The sequence below is a fragment of the Trachinotus anak genome, unplaced genomic scaffold, assembly GCF_046630095.1.
Source record: "Trachinotus anak isolate AG129_WGS33_773 ecotype Australia unplaced genomic scaffold, CSIRO_AGI_Tana_v1 ptg000013l, whole genome shotgun sequence".
NCBI classification, from domain to species: Eukaryota; Metazoa; Chordata; class Actinopteri; order Carangiformes; family Carangidae; genus Trachinotus; species Trachinotus anak.
The window spans coordinates 27,138,785-27,159,847 of record NW_027273864.1 but is presented as its reverse complement, the minus strand read 5'-3'; the positions used below and the strand labels follow the sequence as shown (position 1 = coordinate 27,159,847).

Here is a 21,063-nt window from a genome sequence, read left to right as displayed (position 1 = left end):
ACCGTACATGAAGAGATGTCCATAAAGAAACAGGATTCCCGGTGTGGTGTTTAAGAGCAGAGCCCTGACAGAGGCCCAGCCCACATTAGACAGCACTTTAGCTGACCCCAGAACAGCCCTCATCGCTTTTAGAACATTTTGACCAGAAAAAGTACATTACTGTGATTTTTCATATTTGTCATATTTTGTTTAATCTGTTCACTTGTAGTTCCTGTGGGTTTGTTTCCCACCATGAAGGTCTAGGCCTTCTCCACACTAGAAGTAACAAAATCTAGTTGGTCAAAACCTGCAAATTTTACAAAACAGAAACACAAATACCTGAATCCCACAATTTGCAATAATAACATGGTTCCAATTTGCAGCCTGGTTCAAATATCTTGCGGAAAGTCTCCACAGAAGAGTGGGGGGCCGTAACAGCAGCAGATTAATACCCAGGTTTGGAATGAAAGGTTGAAAAACCACATATGGGTGTAATGTTCAGGTGTCCGTTTACTTCAGTTTACATCAGATATCGACTGAAGTGGTTTCATTTCTAAACTCGTTTGACAGAAATCATAAATGTGCCCTGGTGTTTATTCCTCAGTCTATGAAAAAAAAGACGATGTAAGCAGCACAGAATTAAGTTCTCTGAGTAAACAGGCCAGAAAAGCTGCAGTAACACCTTCAGTAACAGTCTGATTTTATTCAGTGGATATCCTCTGCAGTGAAACGCTGGAACTGCATTTTTCATGGCCTGTACTTTGTCAGTCCTACAAACTCAGTTGACTCCAGCAGGAATAACTCTCAATCTACTGTGTGAGCCTGTTGTGTGTCGACCGATTTAATGCTGTATATTTGAAGAGTGACTGTGTGTAAATCACCTGAGGGAGTTGGTTGACATTTAGAATTTGAGTCAGTTATTTTGATTTGTGTGTCCGCCCTGAAAAAATGTTTGTTACTGAAGCCAATAGACAAATGTTTGTTATTGAAGCCAGTGAACGAGCTTTATATTCATTTGGTTTGAATGCAAACAATGCTGACAAGCCACTTAGTGAAGTGTGAGTGTAGCACAGTGGGGCCTGAGTCTGCTGAAGGAAGATAACAGACTAAAATTCAAAATGCCTTTAGAAATTTGCACTGAATGCTCCGACATATTTTGTGAAGGGGCCAATCTTGCATGTTGTGTGTAGAAGACATGCCCTCTGTGGGTTTATTAATATTTGGTACATAAATATGCAGCATGTTTCTTCACTTCCATGGGTCTATCATCTGTTTACTGTGTGTGGGACTTCTGAGGAGGCTTGTTTTCACACCGATCCTACAGTCAGTATTCTTGGGATTTAAAAACACATTAAAACACTGACTTTTTTTTTTTTTTTTTTTTTTTTTTTTTTTTAAGCTTATGTTTCAAGTTGAGATTTCCAGATATTGCTTCATGCTTACAGCCTGTGTTGGGCACATTTGAACAAGATATCAACAGCTCTGTAAAGTACAAGATGGCATCTGAATGGGACCCCTGTGGCTCCTGTGTGACAGCTGACAGATTTTTTTTTTTTTTTTTTTTTTTTTTGTATGTATTCCCACAGGTCTGGGTTCTGCAGAACACTCTCTGCAGGTGTCGGCACTTGAAATGCAGATGGGTGGAGTTGTTACGATATTCTTAAAAACTTTATACTTATGCAAAACGTATGTGTACTAATGTAACTATTTTTTTGCCCGACACACATAACAGCTTGAGTCAGTTTTAAGTGTAAGAGCCTAATACCATGTGCTGTTAGTAAGAGTGCATGAAAACTGTGGCAAACAATCCAATAAATCAAAATACTTATTGGATAAATAATTGAAAAAAGCAGATTCTCTCACTCAAAGCGATCTCACTGGACGACAAACTTGACCAAACCTTCTGAAGAAATGAGACCTAAGCTTCCATGATCGCTATGTCTTGCATAACAATTCATTTTTATATGAGTTAATTTTAAATGTCAGATGAAAAAGGTCAGGACCCACTGCGACAGATAATACAGTAAGAGCCACAAGATTGTTGCATATTTGCCAGTTTAGCATTTTAGGAATCACGTGTAGATAATATTCGATCAAAGACGACCAGATCTGTGAGGAAAAACTTTTTACTCAGGACGCACAAGACAACTTTACTGTATTCACATGTATCTAAAAAATGGTGACACACAAATAATTGGATTGTATGTTTTCAGGTCACCTGATTAATTAAATTGATGTTATTGTTACTCAGAAACCACAAAAGCTTCAGCTTCTGTGTGTTGAATTCAAAGCTGAATGAAAACATCACTGTTGTTTACTGTAACTACGGTAATTGGTGTTATGCAAACAGTTATAGTCGAGGCTGCGCTGTTTTCTCAGGGCCTCTGTCACTGTATAACTTTCTAATTACAGGCAAGGCTCATAACAAACTGCTACCAAAGCATTCAACAAGCAGCCTGTCCCACTGAAGCTGCAGAAACATGTCCATGGAAACTGTAACAGCCACATTCTCAGTTCATTCATACAGCAACTGGTTTAATAAAATGTAGAAATGTGTTATTTTTCATACATTATTTTTTATCAGTATGTCAGTCTAAGTCCAAACAGCAGTAGGAGTCTACAGACATGCTAACAGCTCTGTGAGGCTGCACCATTGATGTTGCTCTGAGTGAAATGCTAATGCAAGCATGCTAACATGTTGATGTTGGTGTTTAGCAGGTATAATGTTTACCATGTTCACATTGGTCACATGACCTGAACTTTGACCTGGTCACATTGAAATGTATTGTTTCTGCTTACAGCTGCAGAACAAAGTACAGCTACAACAACATTTCATTATACTACAGTAAAATTAGTAAAGACATGTAAATCAAAACTGCAGATTAGCTCTGATGGAAGAAAATCTAACCTGCAGTCAGGCTTTCTGTCATGGTGTCCTGTGATATTTTTGTGTTTTGTGCTGTAGTATTGTGTATGCCTGTGCAGGGGAGTTTCACTGTGGAGCTGCACAGCTGGAGTCACACTGTCTCTCTTCATCAGTCATTCTTTTTTTGAAACCAACACTGGCACCTGAGAGTTGGTTCACCTGTCTGTGTCCTCTTATTTTGGAGGGGTGAAGGGCCTTTTACATGCCTGTGCCCGGAGACGCCCTGTCTCATAATTCATCTATGAGTGCATTGATCTTTGAATCACCTGGATATTGTAAAGAAGGCAAAATACAAAAAGAAAAACTGTAGCTACAACACAACGGAGCAGGCCTTATATGTAGATGTCGCTAAATCCTCGAGGGCGTCTTGCAGAGCTGGCGAGTGTGTTTTGGCAGACGGAGTGATGAGCGAGGAAAAGCAGGAGGACCCCCTGCCGGGCCTCTTCATGCATTATCAGCACGCAGCTCCCCAGCAGACATCAACCACCACATACCAGGGTGTCGAGCTTTTATACCGCCGAGGGCAGGTTCGGATTTTTAATATAGGGCAACTCTCAACTCTCCCTATTTCTCCACACGGCTGCAAACTCCCCTAACACAGCCATAAACTGAAATGAACACACACACACAAACACACACAGGTAAGAGGAGTAAAATAAAGGTTTTATCTGTTTAATTAAAATTGATTGTCAGGAGAATAATACACAAAATTGTGCTTGGTGTGCTTAACTGAAGTGATGCAAATGGATTATATATATACATATATATTTATATATGTATACACATACTTGTATATCACATATGTACAAATAACACAAACAATATTGCAATTGGAGTCCACATGTCAAGCATCTTTAACTTTGGGAAATATTTTCAGACCAAGGCAGAGCTTTTCAGATCTGATCCGGGCTTGATTTCAGATATTCACGATGAAGTCACCACTACAGTCAGCCACTTCACTATCGCACAGTGTTAAATGTTTGTTACAACTAGGTGCTGCAGTATTATTGCCTTCAAACAGTTGCTTTTTTTTTTTATTCAGGGATGGATCACAGCGTGAACTTGTACATGTTAATTACAGTGAATCTAGAGACTGACGCCACGTCCAGCTCAGTGACAGTAACTTCTATCAACTTGATCAGAGACTGTTAGAATAAATAACCTGATATATGCAGTGTTAATTCTGACACCAAGCACCTTGGGAAAGATTTGAGATTTTTTTTTTTTTTTTTTTTTAAACACACAGCACAGTAGAATACTGCCACCTTGTGGAGGAACACATTTCTTCAATTGCTCTGTGATAAAGTGCAGCTTCTCCCACTGATAAAACAATCTCCCTGATGCCACTTTAACAGCTACACAAGTGACAGTGACAATGGTTCATTTCTTAATCTCGTCTCATTCACTGGCAGTCGAGAAAAACAGGAAATGCATGGGTTCTTCTCTAGTCTATGGTGTGAGACTGCTGGAAAACAAAAGGAGATATTTGTGTAGCGCTGTCTTTCATCACATCAACTTCAAGGCACATTTAATACACTTTCTGTAAAATGTGTTACTACTGAAAGCTGTGGCTCTCTCTCTCTCTCTCTCTCTCTCTCTCTCTGTAACACACACACACACACACACACACACACACACACACACACACACACACACACACACACACACACACACACACCAAAGAATCTCATTTATCCACATGTTGTGTGCTGGCAGCATGTAAATGACTGATGCTGATTTTTTTTTTTTTTTTTGTTTGTGTTTGTTTTTGTTTTTTTTTTAAACAAACTTTTGCTGATTAATTTTCCTAAAAGCTGAAGAAATCATCTGTTGTTAAAGTTTACTGAACCCAGCCAGTGATGTACGTCTTACTCCAGGTGCTGAATGAGATCAATAGGCAGTAATGATGGTGGCAAACTAAGTGATTGTACAGGATAATGGACAGAGACCCGCAAGAAAAGCAATGATAATTCTCCTTATGAAACCTGCACTAAAATCAATAGTGTTTTAAAATAAAATGTAAAACCTCCCTGCAAATGATCATCTTTTAAAAACCTGCCAAAATATTACAATCAGCTTTACAATCAGTCATTCTCTCAGTGGCAGTAAACAATAATCATCCTTACATTCAGAGCTCCAGCCAATCCGTTCTGCTCGCTCGACTTCGGCGTGCTGTGCTGCTGAAACATGAGCACCGACTCGCTCCCTCGCTCACGAGGGCGTCAAGGCCGCAGAGTCCTGGCTGGGTTTTCCAGCCGGCACCTCGTACTTGAAGACCACGCTGAACAGCTTCCCCCCCAGCCGGTCAGCCAGCCACGAGTTCTTGATGACAGCCATCTTGAGGCTCTCGCAGCTGAGCATGGCGTAGTAGTTGGTGTGAATGGCTCGGCCCATTCCCTCGATGATCACCAGGTCGGTTTTCCGCTCTCGCACCACCATCGCCAGCACTTTGTCCAGACGGCTGGTGGAGGTAGATCAAAAAAAGGAAACGCGTTAAGATCTCTGCTGCTCTAAGTCATATAAAATTAGAACCATTTGTCTGAAATTTTCTCATAATTGTTGTGCGAAGTCTTGAGTAATGGCTGAAAAGCGTTTTGTGAAGTCACACTGACCTTTACCTTTGACCTTTGACCACCAAAAAATCTAATCAGTTCATCCTTGAGTCCAAGTGAACATTTGTGCCAAATTTGAAGAAGTTCCATCAAGCTGTTACTGAGATATCATGTTTGCAAGGCCAAAAATGTGTTTTGTGAGATCACCGGGACCTTGACCTTTGACTTTTGACCTTTGATATTTAGCCACTAAGAGCTAATCAGTCTGTCCTTGAGACCTGGTGAATGTTTTTACCCAACTGGAAGAAATTCCCTTAAGGCGTTACAGAGATATTGCGTTCACAAGGCCAAAACCATATTTTGTGAGGTCACCGTGGCCTTGACCATTGACCCTTGACCCCCAAAGTCTAATCATTTTGTCCTTGAGTCCAAGTGAGTGTTTGCACCAAATTTAAAGAAGTTCTGTTAAGGTGTTACTGAGATATCATTGATGGACTGATGGACAGACAGACAGTAAACAACATGCCTCTGGCTCTGGCCGTCGCCGGCGCGGAGGCATAACAAAGTAGTAGGAAAGTTAATGAACTCATCTGAGTTGTAGGTGTCATATTATTGCAAAGCAGAGATAAAGCTGCAACTTCTCCTGCCTTATGAGTCAGTTAATTACAGGAGGGTAATGTCACAGTAATTTAGTGATGCTCTTGCATTAAGTTGGGAGGCTTCTACGAGAATGATTAACTCATGAATAAATCAGAATCAAAGCAGCACGAACACACGTATCCCACGTACTTTTCTTGGAAAAGTAAACTTCCAAAATCCACATCCATAGCAGGCAGTGTTTGAAAGACACGAGGCAGGGTAGTTTAAAACTCCATGCCCCAGTTTTCAATTCGCACTTTCAACTACAAATCACTGGAGCCTCTCAGCCCAACTCAAGCTAAGATCAGTCCCTGACTTTGTAAAGTTTCCTCCAGAGCTGCAGCAGATAGTATACAACTGTTTCCACTGGCTGAGCAGTACTCCCTTTAAAAATGTCAGATAACCAACCTCAGATCAAGGCAGGGAGAGCTGGATCCACTCTGGACCAACGTCAGCCTGTCCTCCTTCAGACCAGCCCTGCACAGCAACAGATCACAGTTCACTGAAGACGTTCAACTGTTTTTTTAAGGTGTAATTCACAAGATCAGATATGGAAAACAATATTTTAGAAGTTAAAAGTAGTGTTGGTTGACTCTATAGTGCCTCCATACTGTGGAATAATACTTTTTTACTTGTGTTCCTTTGCTTGTGTTTCTTTAAACGTTTCTGTCTGTGTTTAAAAACCTTCATCAATACTCACTGAATCACTGGATCCATGGCAGCGATTCTTTCAGTCAATATCTGCAGTTCGCCGTTTGTGACGTCATTCAAAGCTGGACCAGAGTTGCTGGCCAACACCACCTGCAGGCAGATGGACAGTAGAGCTCAAGTAACATTTGATCAAATATAATATGTTTTCAATCATGTTGCAGCGGTTCCCTACCTCTGTTCCTCGAGAGAGAAGCTCTCTGACAAAAGGCATCACCCCTAGAATGATGTCTACTCCACTATTATCTACGAAAAACAAGGCACACTTGTGAGGAGGACCCTGCAAGAGAAAACCAGGATGGATTGTATTCAAGCAGGACAGAAACACCTTCGTTAACATGTGAGATGTTACTAATGAGCTCTAAAAAGCTGTTATCTGTGTTTCCTGTTTTGTTTAGTTTGTGCCTGGTACAGACAGAGTTGTTATTCTGGAGTCACTAAATTAAATACTAATTGGTACTGTTGATAAAAACCTCTAACCTCCTACCTATCATGCTACATAGAGCAGTTTTGAAATGAAAATGCAGAAAAAGAATCAGACCTTTAGTCTCTCCAGCCACTGGTCGTAGGAATCAACCAGCCACGGTCGCTCTGAGAGAAGAAAAGAAACACAAAATCAGTCTGAGCACAAACAACATTTTTCTCTAGTTATTAATGAAAAGGAAAAAAAAAGTGTGACATCTGTCTGTGTGCCAAACAGCAGAGGTTAGAAGGTTTCCCTGCAAAGAAACAGGCTGCCAGCGAGTCTCCACAGGAAGCATCTCAGACGTGTTTTTCAATCTTTCATCTCTCACATCTGACAGAACACGTACACAGCCCATATAACGCCTCATGTTTTACTTACTTACGAGACCTGAAGCATAGTTTCATTTTCTGTTAAGTAACAACAGTGATTGTGTGTGTTTCTGAATTCTGCCAAAACGCAGGTGACCTACGGTTAGTACTGTGCCTGAACACCTCGTTTGTTGATGCAGGCGGAGCACTGAGGCTGCTGCTCTGCTAAAATGCTGCTCACACTACGCCTCCTGTGTAGACATGGTGGTAAAGAGAGAAACTCTGATACCTTCCAGCTGTCGTTTAGCCTCCTCAAAGCCAAACTCAGGATCAGACTCCAGGACACTGCATGACAGGCAAGACAAAATATCAATACAAACACAGGGCAGGTAGGCACAAACCGGAGAAACCACAGAGACTTAAATGTTAGGATTTGCCAGCCACTGCAGTCTGACCTGCAAGTATAAAAAGGTGCTGTCTGCCCTCAAAGCAGCTGTAATCATATGTTCCCGTTATAAACAATACGATCAATAAGGTGCATTCATTTCCTAAGCTGCCAGGGCAGTTGTGTCCAAGAGGAGCTGGCCAAAGATGACCATTTGGCAGTCATTGGCAGAAATGAAACAACTCTTTAAAGTGTCACGGGGTGCACTTACATTGATTGTTTGGTGGGCAGCACTTACTGATATAGATTTTCTATTCTGTTCATATCCAATCCCTGCACCTCACTATCTGCAGGCTGACAAGCTCAGGGCAGCTTAACTTCAAACATAACGTAATGCTGCCAAACACACTACCAAAGCAGTGAAACACTCCCTGTTTAAAACTGCAGCAACACAGAAATACAAGATATGCAACCAGAGCAACTCCCACTACCCACAATCAACCAGAACAGAGCAAACAATCTGCCAGGCTGCACATATGAGAGGGGTTAACTCCACTCACTCTGACACGGCCTTGGCTCCCCAGTCGAAGACATTCCCAGCCAGGACGCCCCTGACCAGGGCAAACTGCCTCTGCTCCCAGCTCAACTCCTCCATGGACTTCACTGCCTTCTCGTAGTACTTGAGAGCCATGTCGTTCTCCCTCTGTTTAATCTGTAACACAACAGAGACATGATACCGTCCACAGTTCACATAAAATAAAAGACTGATCAACTAGTTACAATCAGAAATGTAGAAAAAAAGGTGATTATGTTCAAACAAATTAAAAATATGTTAAAGATTCATCTATTGCATAAAAGCATCAGGTGAAAACTAACTGTGTAGCACAATGAGACTGTATGAAAACATGAAATGGTAACAAATTCACAAAACGGATCAGTGAGGGCCAAACCGCCTGTGTGGCACACCACAAGAACACAACAAGAAAACACAATAGGTTGATAGATTTCACTCAGACCTTAGAGTAGGGATCAGGAAAGTTGAACTCGTTTAAACAGTGTTCCCTCGTGTCTAAAAGACTTCTGACAGTGAGGGATCCATAAGCACTAGGTGAGAAGAGAAGCACTCTACATTAGCCAGAGAGAAACACATACACACAACCGGGCTTGGGTAGTAGATGCATAAAAACTTGTCACTTGTTGTCGTTGTCATGTTTTCATTTAAAGTGACAGCAGTTGTATTGTGGTTTGACGTCGTGTCAAAAAAACATGTCAAAGAAACATGGAAATCTGTCATATTCATATGATAACGTACACGTCCACCACTCTGATATCATCACACTGAGTTATTGACACAATTAATACAACTGATACACACTTACGCTCTGCGCCACATCCCTAAAAACTGAAACAGTAAACACAAGTTTACACACAAGAGTTAACATCAAGATTTCATTGACGAAGCACGTGGGCAGTTACAGCAGGTATGAAGACATGAAACTAATGCAGACAATGAAGAAAGGAGTTTGAGTTTTAGTCTGCTAAAAGCGACCTCTGGGTCTAACGTAAGGGCCACGTAAGCAGAAGCAGGTCTTACAATGGCTGGTGGCGGAGCGTCTGAAGCTTGTGTCTGTATTTCTGACGAAACTTCTCGGCTCGCTCGTTTGCCTCTGGTATGTCAGGCTGGCTCGCCACGGCTCTCTTAACCACCTGCTCCGAAAAAAAACAAAAAAAACAAAAAACAAGAACAGTAATCAGACACATTCTGAAACGGTCATGATCCTTCCGCAGGTTCACCTACGGAAACCTTGTTACCACTTTTACTTCCTCTAGATAGTCAAGTTTGATCGTCTTCTCATCAGACACACACAAGCTGTGAGTGGAGCTCCCAAAAATCAAATCAGTTCATCTTGTATGAAAAGCCGACCAGTAAACAGCAAATGTTTGGTCCAGTTCTGGGGTTATTTTGTTTTAATGCAGGCACGGGGAACTGATGATGTGACAAATCACGACTCAGATTTTTCCTGTGCGAATACAAAGTAGCCTGATACGCTTCAATTATTAAAGCTGTCCAACATGTCAACAGGAAATGTGAACTTTGCTGCAGGGCCTACTTCAGGCACACTCACACAGGCTCTGACTTCACTGACTAGCACCGACTTTCCTTTCCAACCGCACTGAGGAAGACCCTGTTGTGGTCAAAACCAGTTGCCGCTCTTTCCTTTTTTGGGGGGATTTTTGTTACATTTTTTAACCTATAATGCCCTAACACAATAAAGGCATTTAATCCAAATCCCTGACACTGTGCGAGCGTGCCTGATATAAGCCCTACAGCTTCCCTTTGCTCTTCTATTTACCATTTTAACTTCAAGAGCTTGCATTCACCTGGAGAGCTACTGCGGCACTACAGAGAGCACTCACTCTCCTGTTTTTGTAATTTTTGTTAAATTTAGCTGTTTTAAAATCAAAGACACAATCCATAGGAGGAGGCAGAGATAACACTTTTGCCAGCCACCAGAACTGCATCGTAGAATCATCATTCATATTTTTAAAACAGATCTTTCCTTCAAAGATTAAGTTTCACCAACATTTTCTTGTGTTTCAGACCTTGCTTTTATATTCTGAAACAAACACAGCCGACCCACCCCGTCCAGGGCCTCCTCGAAGCAGTAGAGCCAGTACTCGCGAGCCAGAGCGTCCTCTGTGAGGTCCATGGTGTCGGGGATGTAAGAGGAAGGGTCCTGCAGCAGAGGCAGATTCACCAGCTGCCTCTCCAGACGGTCCATCTCCAACATGTCAAACTAGACACAACAAAGAGACAGAGAGGATACATGCTGTCTGTCTCGTCCACAATCTGATCAATGCCTCTTCCAGCTTCTCTCTTCTTCTTCTTCTGTACTTTTTTTCTCAGTGAGACGACAAGAAAGTTGAAGATGCACTAAGGAGGAAACGAGGGAATGTCCTAACAGGATTTAATCCTAAGAGCCAGTGGACACAACCAACAGTCCATTAGAGGAGGTCAGGTTTTTAAAGGAAATATTGCATCTATAGAAGGTTTCTAAAGAGGAACTACACTGAAGATGAGCTAATGTTTCATTCTCAGTCCTGTAACACACTTTGCCAGTTTGCACTAATAAACATAAGTTGATGAAAGCTGAGAAAACAGCAGCAATTTAGGGGGTGAGTTGGTAGTTAACAGCTCCTGAAGTTCTATAGAGGCCCTGCATGCTCCAAGTAACACACCAAGAAATCAAAAAGCAAAGTGCACACTGTTATTGGCTCTCTGGATATCAAACACCGTCCTTTCCCATCTTCACATCATGTGATTTAACAAAAATGATCTAATAAGCAATAAAACAGCAGCAGGATCCTCAGCAAAGCTAAACTAAAAAAAAAAAAAACTGCTCTTACGTTTCCTTGTCTTCGTAAGTGAACGCACAAGTGACTTCAGTTGAGTGTTTGCAGCTACAGAAAGCACCGTAAGCAGGAACATTATGTCAACAAACCAGTGCACACAGGTGAAGCAGGCGGAAGTACTTACGGGGAACTGGAGGAGAGGGTAGACAGAGGAATGTGTGGAAAGGAAATGAAAAGAAGGATTATCATATTGCAAAGACTGACGCGATGAATGTCTTTATATGATGCTTGTGGGTTCAGCGGGGACAGAGGTGGTGGTATTTCCATAGAGGAGATCAAAAATAAAAATGTGAGATAAAGTTCAAATGTAAAAATGTCAGAAATTTGATAGAATGAAATTAGAAGAATAAAAACCAATGAACCGTCAACAGAGTGAAAATAGGTCATGAGGTATGAATGTGGTGCATTGTGGTGCATGGCCCAGCTTCACATCTTTATATCTGATCGCTCTTTGCTTTGTGTGCAGACTCACCGTTCCACTACGAGCACGTTGCATGGGATTCATATCTGGAGAAACGCTCATCAGGCCTGAGCTCCCAGCGTAATTCTCACCCCAGCTATACTGGTTTGGATCTAGAGGAGTGAAAGACAACATTATGATGACATATTCATGGTGTAACATTATAATACATTATTCTGATTTTAGGTTAGTGCTTAAAGACATTTGGTGCATCATTAGTTAGTAGGTTTTGCCATCTGTAATATGACAATTTTTAATTTTCTGATTGTCAAATTTGGTTATTTTCAAACTAAGTTTAGTCTGTCATTTGTCTTTGTGCTCTACTTCCTAAATCAGCTCTTCCATATTCTGCCATGGCAGTTGCTTAAATGTTGCAGACTCTGAAACATTAGCTTAATTACTTTCACAGCTGAGGTCCAGGGAAACTTTGTGCAATAATCTGCTTCCAGAAATAATACAAGTTTCCACTCCGCCCTTACTGTCTTCCTCTGCTCCTTTAAGAAATGCTCCAATGGCTCCGAGATAGCCTTCATGTCTCAGGAACAAGGCCTGAACTTCGCCCTACAACCACAGAACGAACGGAGGTCATCTCATAAAAATATAGGCTGTAGGTGAATATTAAGCTAATAACAAACCAAGCTCAGGACTAAACCGAGATACAACAGCAATAAAACAGAGGAGAAAAAATAAAACATAAAACATGGCAAGCCACTGATGTTTGGGGGATTTCCAGTTTGTTTTTGAGGCAGTAGAGGAAGAGGCCTTGCCTTTGTGAAGAAGTTGATGCTGTAGGTGATTGTGTGCATGGTGACAGGGTGCCCTCGAATGAAGAAGCCTCCAAAGTACACTCTGGACAGGTTGTGGAGCTTGGCATACAGACAGGCCAGCTGCCCGATGTCGTTGCTGATCATATGGAGTAAGCTCTTGGCCATGTCTTCTTTAGAAAACTCTGCAGTTCAGAACAGAGTTATAAACACACGGGGACAATATCCACATCACAAAACTCAAACCTTCTGTTCAATGGCAGCACAACATCCTGGATAACAAAATTACACTTTATGAAAGTGAATAAACAATGTCACAATATAAATAAAAGCAATTCAACAATTCAATATTTTTCAGTATCAAAATCATGAAACTACATGAAATACTCATGAATGACTCATTACTGGATGGAGAGCAACAGGATTTGCTTCAATAAGCCAAAGGCTGTGAATTTCTCTGGAATGGTGCCATCGGTTCATTTCTTAACAGTAACAAATGCAGCACACGGAGGAAGCAGCGCCGCATTGGAACTGTGTGAAAGGTCATCAGTTCATTTCAATATTAGTTTAGCACTGACACTGAAAAATATTAAGCAATATTAAGCCTGACTTGCCAAAAAAACACCACAAAGCGGTGTATTTTGTGCCATACACTGGAGACAGTATGACTGCTGGCAATACTCTGAGCATATGGACGGACAGCAGAGGAGTGGATTATACTGCAGAAATGGTTTGAGTTCCACTGGAAATTATGATAAACTCTTAACTGTGGAACTGGGTCAATCTCTGAATACATTTTGCCCACCATGAATCCAAGCTGACTACACTACTGCTGCCCTCCCAAGCAAGAAAATGAGCGAGTTCCTATTTGCAGCCACCTCTCAAGTCCACATTGGATGAGTGTTTGATTTTCCAAAGATGGGAAGGACACTGTTTTAATGTTTTATGTTTTATCAGCTGAATGAAATGCAAATGCAAGATTCTAAATAATTCAAAATTATCACAATGACCTGAACATATGCACACACTACACTACAGGAAAGCCACATAAAGTCAGTGTGCCCGTGTGTCACCTTTGTCGGCAGTAGCAGACTTCCCAAAACTGCTCGCAATAAGATCTCCAGTCAAACCCAAAGACCCGTAAGATCCCCCGTAGATATCTTTGACAAGCATATCCACACTTGCGTGCTGCCCTTTCGAGGCCAACTGTAGCAACTCGTCAAATCTCTGCAGGACAGAAAAGGGTAAAGTTCAAGATGCCTAAAGGAATAAATTATTGTGCTAAGAAGTTAGTCTTTAATGGTTGACTTCAGGGTAACAAATATTACAGTCTGACAGTAAACAAAGACCAAGCTGTTTAAGATACCTTTGTTTTGGTGAGCAAGGCTCCAAGGCCCCAGAACGTGCCCCCACCTATTGAGCTTCCTCCTATTCGCTCAAATTTGTCCTCTGATTCAACCTGTTGAAGAGGAAGTGAATGGGATATTTATTTAAGAGCAGAAGATCTTTGTTTATACAAATGTAAGTCATCTGGTTGAAGCTACATTTGCTTTTTACATAATCTGTTCAACAGACAGAGACACTAAGTCATGTGTCTTAACCTGCTGAACTAGAGCCAACCCTGTCGTCCCTGAGCCAAACTGACACTAGATTTTTTTGTGCCAGATGTGACAATACAGAGAGTTGGGGATATTTTCACACAGCTGCAACAGAGATACAGGTATTTGTGATACAGGTGCAAAGTATTTGACAGATATGCTTTTCTGCAGATTTAAGTACATAAAGAATGAAGAGAAGTGCACAGCCTTTGTCATGATGACACTGTTTATAAATTGACTTGAGTTTTTTTTCTGCAACTTGGTCTGTATTCAACACATTTCCGTTCACATATTGGCCAATATTTACGCTTAATAAGTATATCTGAGATAAGCAGTCAAGGTCACATGCTGAGTTATGAAACTGCTGCTACGATGTCCTCATTGATAAGGGAGGCAGGCAGACTTCGCCTCACAGTCTGTCATCTTTTCGCTGAAACAACTTTTACTCCCAAGTTTGGTCATTACCTTGACTATGGACACCCCAGAGCCGATGTTTACAAGCAGGTAAGGGAAGATGTCTGGATGAGTCGTCTGAAAGCGGAACTCTGAGTCAGCGTGTTTGGCGTACACGAAAGCCTCATGGGGAATGTTCCTCAGCACAAAGTTACAGCCTTTGATGAGGCAGGTCATCTCATCCTCTTTGTCCACTCTGCCACAGTGTAACACAGAAAGAGTCCAGCTTGAATCGTTCTCAGTCAAATGTGTAATAAAACCAGAGCAGGAAAGTAGCCATTTTGTCCACTGGCTGATAAGTCACTAAGTATAATGTGCAATCTCCTCTTTACAATATCACTAGACAGTTACATTTTTACTAGACAGCAGCTGTCTGCAGTCATGTGTGTGGAGAGCAACACGGGTCAATTCCAAACAAACACCAGAGTTTACAGTTTACCTTCTTTTCTCTGAGTTGAATCACCAGAGTCACATTTAACTGGAAAACTAAATAAACTACATATTTTTTTCTCAATGTAAATGTCACATGGATTCAGACAATAAGCAAGTCAGACATCATGTGAATGCTTTTGCTTTCACATGTTTGGTTTGCCAACAAAGGGGAAGCTAAAGCTGACAAGCCAGTAAACGGTAGTATTTTTTCCAGAATAGTCTTCATAAGTTCTCCTAAAGCTCTCTCCTGAACAACCCAATCTGTCCTCTGATTTAACCCGTTTCACAGGAAGAGGGTAGGAAATTGCTTTGTGAGTGGATCAGCTGCAGTAAAGTTGGAGCACTATTGTTTTTTCCAACTTAGTCAACTGGAATATGCCAGAAATTTCCCCTTTTTGTTTCTGCTTGAACATGTAACATGTCCAGTTTAGTAGCACAAAAACCTGAGCAACACAGTTTAGATAAAGGAAATAATGTTATATTTACTGTACAGTTGGTTTTGTTACTCACTTGAGTCCAAGTTTCCTCTCAATGAGCTCCTTGAACTTGTGCGCCCCTCCACCAGTGGCTTTGATAACTTTGGTTTCCGTGTTGACCAGATGGTCTTTGATGAAGTCCAAGCACGTTTCGATGTAAGCATTTTCAAACTTGATGAAGTGCAGGCGTGCTGTGACCTCCTCCTGCACTGAGATCTCATACAGCTTGTCACTGTCGGCATCCTGGGGCACAGATGAGACGGAAACACAGAGGAGAAAAGGTGAATAATTCCTTATGGCCGGCTGTAGTCTTTTCCTCTGCCAGAGTGGAAGACAGCCAGTGTATTCTTTTTTTAACAGTCCAGCTGTTCACCGTATATCAGGTCTGTTGATGGTGGTACTTCAACAGAAAGACAATGCAGGCTGCTACTAAGAGACAAAGGCTTTTCCCCGTCCACCCACTTTGGAGGGACACCACATATATTACAGAAATGGATGCAAAATATAATAAAAACTAATAATACTAATAATTACCTTCGTGTTGTGCTCGAAAGATCGTACTTTAGCCACTTTATGTTGGACAGTTGAGTAGTAGGCAAGCTTGGTAAGAGACCCACCTGTTAAAGCAAATCAGCATTGATATTGTGGGATAAGAAACCAACTGCACAGCAGCAGGTAAGCAACAGTAAAAAACCGGATCAACGCTGAGACCCACACTTCAACAAACACTGCACTTACAAACAGTTCACTGGCTGTTTTAAGTCGGAGAAGACAAAATATTAACACAGGCTAGCTAGCAGCTAACGCCACCGCTGCTGTAGTTGTCAAAGTTGTGCAGTTTGTTTGGACGCATCCGCTTTAAGAGACAAAAAAAAAATAATCCTGAGAGACTTGTTAATCAGATAAAACAGACTTGCTCTCAAACAAATTCAAGCTAGAGACGAATTTACGTGGCTAACGTTAGCTTTGTCTTGTTTACTTCCACTTGAAGTCATGTGTTGTCATAGTATCAGGCTGCGGCAGAGCTGCTCCACAAACACGGAGATTAGCTGCGTTACAGCGAAAAGTGACCGAAGAAATCCAGAAAACTTTAATGTTCCCAGGTACCTATGTCTATAGCGAAGCGTTTTGCGTTTTCCAAATTGCGGAATATTTCATCGGGAGGAAGAGTAATGCTTTTATCCATGGTATGACTACTCGTACTGCTGTCAACTCGACCACATTCCGCCATGGTCGGCAATGATTTGACGCTGCGCACTGCGTGACGTACGTGCCGCCCCCAGCCGTCCAATCAGCACTCACGCACAGTCTGAGGAGGCGGGGCGTCGTCGCGTTTACGTCACTGCTAATCAGGGGACCTTCAACCTTTATTACTCTGAGTGCCACATTGACAAAATTAAAGGGGCTGAGAGCTTTCACCAAATCCGATGAATAACATGATTTAACAAATTATCAAATATCTATATTATCAAAAACTCGCATTTTGTACCAAACACATCTGAAAGAATTGTTTGTTTTTTTTAACATGATAGAATATGATCTGTATGTACATTTGTAGAAATAAAACCTGTATCCACTCACACCTGACTGACTGCAAGCAAAAGACTGAATCAAAGGAACCTGCTTCTCCTGCTTTGCTCATATTCATAAAGTCAAATCCGGTGTAATCCAAGAACACATGCATGGAATTAGTTCATCGTTTGCACTCAGTGGCTCAGCACTGGGCCGAGAGCGGGTCGAGCTGGCTGCCTCTCCCTGGCAGCTAAAAGAATTTGACTCAACTTCAAAAATATGAAGTCATGAGTGTGACTATTTTACTAAGTGATCAAATCATACAGCTTCAATGAAGAGTTGGAACAAGCAGATACAGTATACATATACTGTATACTATGTGTGGTATTGTCTGACAGTGTAGAATAAGAAGAATTTCCAACCATAAAGCCACTAAAAATGAAACAAAATCCACATATGTAAAGGGCTCAGCTGTATTTTACAGTTACATTGGTTGGTAAAACGTCTATTGCCATGTGTCTTTGTGTTGAGAGACACATACATAAACCCGCCCCTGAAGGTTACTACTCAGCCATAACAGAAACACGAAGTGTCCTCCAAAAAACATGCTATAGTTCATGTGGAGTACAGACTGAGGGATGGAGATAATATCAACAGCCATACAAACAATTTCAATCCATTACAAAAGCCCAAAAAATGATATCATCCCTGCACTGTCACTGAGTTCAGATACGTTTTTTTAAGGGCCTACTGCTGATTTGATTCAGGGTAAAGAATGAAATGGCAGCACTCGAGATTCAGTTGATGTTTTTTTATTCAAAAAGAATACACAGGTCACATCGTGTTTCTGTACCTCCACAGAGACACCAGTGGTGATGATACATCACAGTCAAACCTGAAGGTCCAAGACAGTGTACTCAAATAGAGTCAAGTGAACAGCTTCAGTGTCTTTATAAAAGACAGGGAATCATTTAGTTCAAGCCAAACAGAGTAAACCAACACTCTTACGATGAGAGAACATAACTTTTAGATTCGCATATATGCTGCTGAAACAGCAAAACATGTTGATAATAAAGAGTTGACTTCCAGACCCAACATGGGTCAGTAATCTTTTACATTGTAAAAATATACACAGAATTACATCAGAAAAGATGCACACTGAAAAACACTACATGAAAGTAGCTCAAATTTGCCTGGACTGATCTCAACACAGGAGACAATGGGGATTTAAGGCAGATATATTTAGTGGCCAATGAGGCCAAATTTTAAACATATTGATTAATCAATAGGAAAATATATGATATTCATAGAATACAATGTTGTGTCTCAATATTTTCAGCAAATGAAAAAGGGGGTCACTTTTCATTGAAAACAAGCTTTCATAAAGAAAGAAAACATCAGTCCAATAGGACTTTGAGATAAATAAAGACACTTTGCACAGATACTTCTGTTAAATTTCAAAAATTATGTGTCTAATAATAACTTTTGACCAACATGATCATCTGAGTCTGTCTGGTAGTAAGTCCAGTCTGTAGGTGTCTACCACGGCCTCCAGAGGGCGCTGTTGACTGGACTCTTGTCTTTGGTGATGCTGGTGTGGACTGTGGAGCTCAGGAGAGAGAAGTCAGCCTCTCTCAGGTTGTTATCAGAGGAAGACTGCAGCTTGTTGACGTGGTTCAGGAGTCTTCTCTGTGTGTGTGTCTTCACCTCCTCCTTTGACAGGAAGTGTGCCACCTCTTGAACACATCTGGAGTAGCCCTGATCGACAGCTGCTGAGTCCACAGCCTGATGCTGCAGCTGCAGCTGTGTCAGGAAGCAAACTGTCATCTCCAGGATGTCTGCTTTCTCCAGCTTGGAGTCTGGCTGCTGTTTGAGGAACTGTGGACCCAGGAGAGACTTGAGCTGCTCAATGCTGCTGTTGATTCGCTCTCTGCGTAACTTCTCCACCAGAGGCTTTCTGAGCTGCAGAGAGAAGAACAAAGTCATGAATAAACTTATTCTGGAGTAAAGTGTTAGCATCAACTAAGACAACCTGTCATGAATGAAGATGAAGTCTCCTTGAATCTCCAATTTACCTTGTGGGTCAGAGTCAGATGGTCCTGAGAGTTGGTCATTGCTGCAGTGATTGTAGGTGCCATGGCTGGATCTCTGTGCTGTAAAGGTCTCTGTAGAGAGAATCTGATCTCTGCTGGCTTCATCCCTCCTACTTATAGTCCCACATCTCCATATGAATGTGTGGGTCTTGGTCTGGCTGGAGTTTCTCACAGTCTCAGCCAATCAGAGAGTTAGCTGAGACAATAGGACATGTGGAGCAGCATCATGCTGAATGGTGTTATTGCCTCAGGGACAATAGTTAGATCTCTGGGAAAGTGGTGACCCTGTAGAGAGAGCAGATCTGCTGCCTGACGCTGGGATCAGTGACTTTGACTGAGCACACGCTGGTCATTCCATCACACACGTGGGACAGACACATTCAGAACACCTTCATTCATTAGAAGTACTGTTTCATTTGTGCTGTTGAAGCAATTAACAGCCTTTGGTAACTGATTTGAAATGAAATGTCATATTTTAAAAACAAACTTTAAAGTTACAGCCAGCATATATCGTCCATGACCAGGTGCTGACACAATTATCCAAGCTAGGTGCATATAATAAATATTAGCTGAGTAAAATGGTGAAGTCATCAAATCTCACTTCTGAAAGTCATCCAGATGAAACAGGGCCTCCTGTCTTTTGACAGGTTGTTGCAGTGAGTAAAGAGTTAGTCCGGGTTTCCCACACTGACTCCTGTGAGCTGTGATCAGTGCAGCACGATAGGAGTTTGAATTCTTCACTGATGACTATTACCCTGTGCTGTGAAAGGGACAGAATCTGACGGCACGAACCATCTGGAGGGAAAGAAAGGCAAGGGACTGGGTTTTTAAGGTTATTGGCATATTGTCATTATCATATTAATATTATTTACCACAATATTTAGACTGTGTTTTGTAATGTCTAAAAGTTAGTTCCAGGTAGGTGAAAAATAGCTCAAAGAATACTAAATTCCCAATTCATTTTGGCCTTTGAATCCAACTAAATTTTTTCCCTTTCTTTTGTCTGTTCAATCAGAGACCACCCTCTGCCCCATGAGGTCTTTTTGCTTGTCAAATAGTCAGTTAATTTGGAGATTTCTCAAAAGACATGGCATTTATATAAAGGTATGTGTGTCAAAACATTGGGCAAAACAAAGTCTTGATAACCTCTGTTGTTAGGGCCACATCGCCCTGACAGTTTGGCAGCCATCAATGGAATAACTAAAAAGGCTTCGGTTAGAATGATGACCCGCAAAACAGAGGGGAAATTAAGTTGGCAAAAGTTTGTGAGTTGGCACCACAGAGAGCCAGACTGTGAAAGAAATACAGAAAAAAAGAGAATAAGGAAAGAGAGAAGTCTTCCTCTGAAGTGTGCCAACTCTCTTTGGAGAATAGTCAGGTGCTGGTGGGGTTGAGGATGCTAATCACACTGAACTGTGACCCTGCTCTCTCAGCTTTCCCACACTCTGCCTATTGACAGCGCCCCCACTCAACAATAGACATGTGCCTTGTTAAATGCTAATTCCTCCCCACACAAGCAGCTCCCAGCTCTCCCCTGAGGGTGAAGTTTGTTGTTTAGACACTCTCAATTAGGAGAAGAGAGCTGGAGAGATAAACACAAATATTTTGACTGGGGAGAGATCCCAACAACCAATCAACTAAATCTGTTTGGATGCAGAGTTTATGATTAGATTCAGCCTTAAACTACATATTTTTACTTTCTTTATGAGTGGAAAACAAACATTTATTGAATGGCTTATAACACACTTTAATGTGAAAGTGATGTATTAGTAAGATTTTAGTGTTCAGTTATTGAGTCTGTGTGGTACAGTATTTTTCAATAATTTTGACTTCAGACATATTTTGTATTTTTAAAATTGTTTTTCACTGTATAGTGATTAATTATCTGCTTATCCACT

At 41.3% G+C, this 21,063-nt stretch overlaps 1 protein-coding gene and 1 pseudogene across 4 annotated transcripts; both read right to left on the bottom strand.

Moving 5' to 3' along the window:
* Window positions 1-4,229: 4,229 nt before the first annotated feature.
* pank4 (pantothenate kinase 4 (inactive)) lies at window positions 4,230-16,800 on the bottom strand. Of its 4 annotated transcripts, XR_011693198.1 has the most exons (20): window positions 16,668-16,798; window positions 16,095-16,177; window positions 15,595-15,803; window positions 14,665-14,848; window positions 13,968-14,060; window positions 13,675-13,828; window positions 12,605-12,786; window positions 12,239-12,398; window positions 11,850-11,950; window positions 10,606-10,761; window positions 9,558-9,670; window positions 8,980-9,067; window positions 8,524-8,675; window positions 7,868-7,923; window positions 7,346-7,395; window positions 6,980-7,084; window positions 6,797-6,897; window positions 6,505-6,573; window positions 5,032-5,366; window positions 4,230-4,370 (listed from the first exon to the last, which is right to left on the bottom strand). XR_011693198.1 is itself a non-coding variant. In XM_071494283.1 (19 exons), the coding sequence occupies exons 1-19, from the start codon at window positions 16,789-16,791 to the stop codon at window positions 5,117-5,119; spliced, it is 2,352 nt and encodes a 783-aa protein (XP_071350384.1). In that variant the 5' UTR covers window positions 16,792-16,800; the 3' UTR covers window positions 4,667-5,116. The 4 variants fall into 4 exon arrangements, 2 of the variants coding, with proteins under 2 accessions (XP_071350384.1, XP_071350383.1); XM_071494283.1 differs by lacking the exon at window positions 4,230-4,370 and having other exon boundaries at window positions 4,667-5,366; window positions 12,317-12,398; window positions 16,668-16,800; XM_071494282.1 differs by lacking the exon at window positions 4,230-4,370 and having other exon boundaries at window positions 4,667-5,366.
* A 1,079-nt stretch (window positions 16,801-17,879) lies between these two features.
* LOC139631219 (transcription factor HES-5-like) lies at window positions 17,880-19,308 on the bottom strand (annotated as a pseudogene).
* Between the last annotated feature and the right edge of the window lie 1,755 nt (window positions 19,309-21,063).

Coding starts and splice junctions, on each gene's coding strand:
- pank4 (XM_071494282.1), bottom strand. CDS start 16,791: ATGGCGGAATGTGGTCGAGTTGACAGCAGTACGAGTAGTCATACCATG. Junction 9,671..10,605: donor TCGAGGAGGCCCTGGACGGG/GTGGGTCGGCTG, acceptor TTTTCGGAGCAG/GTGGTTAAGAGAGCCGTGGC. Junction 6,574..6,796: donor GCCATGGATCCAGTGATTCA/GTGAGTATTGAT, acceptor GTTGCTGTGCAG/GGCTGGTCTGAAGGAGGACA.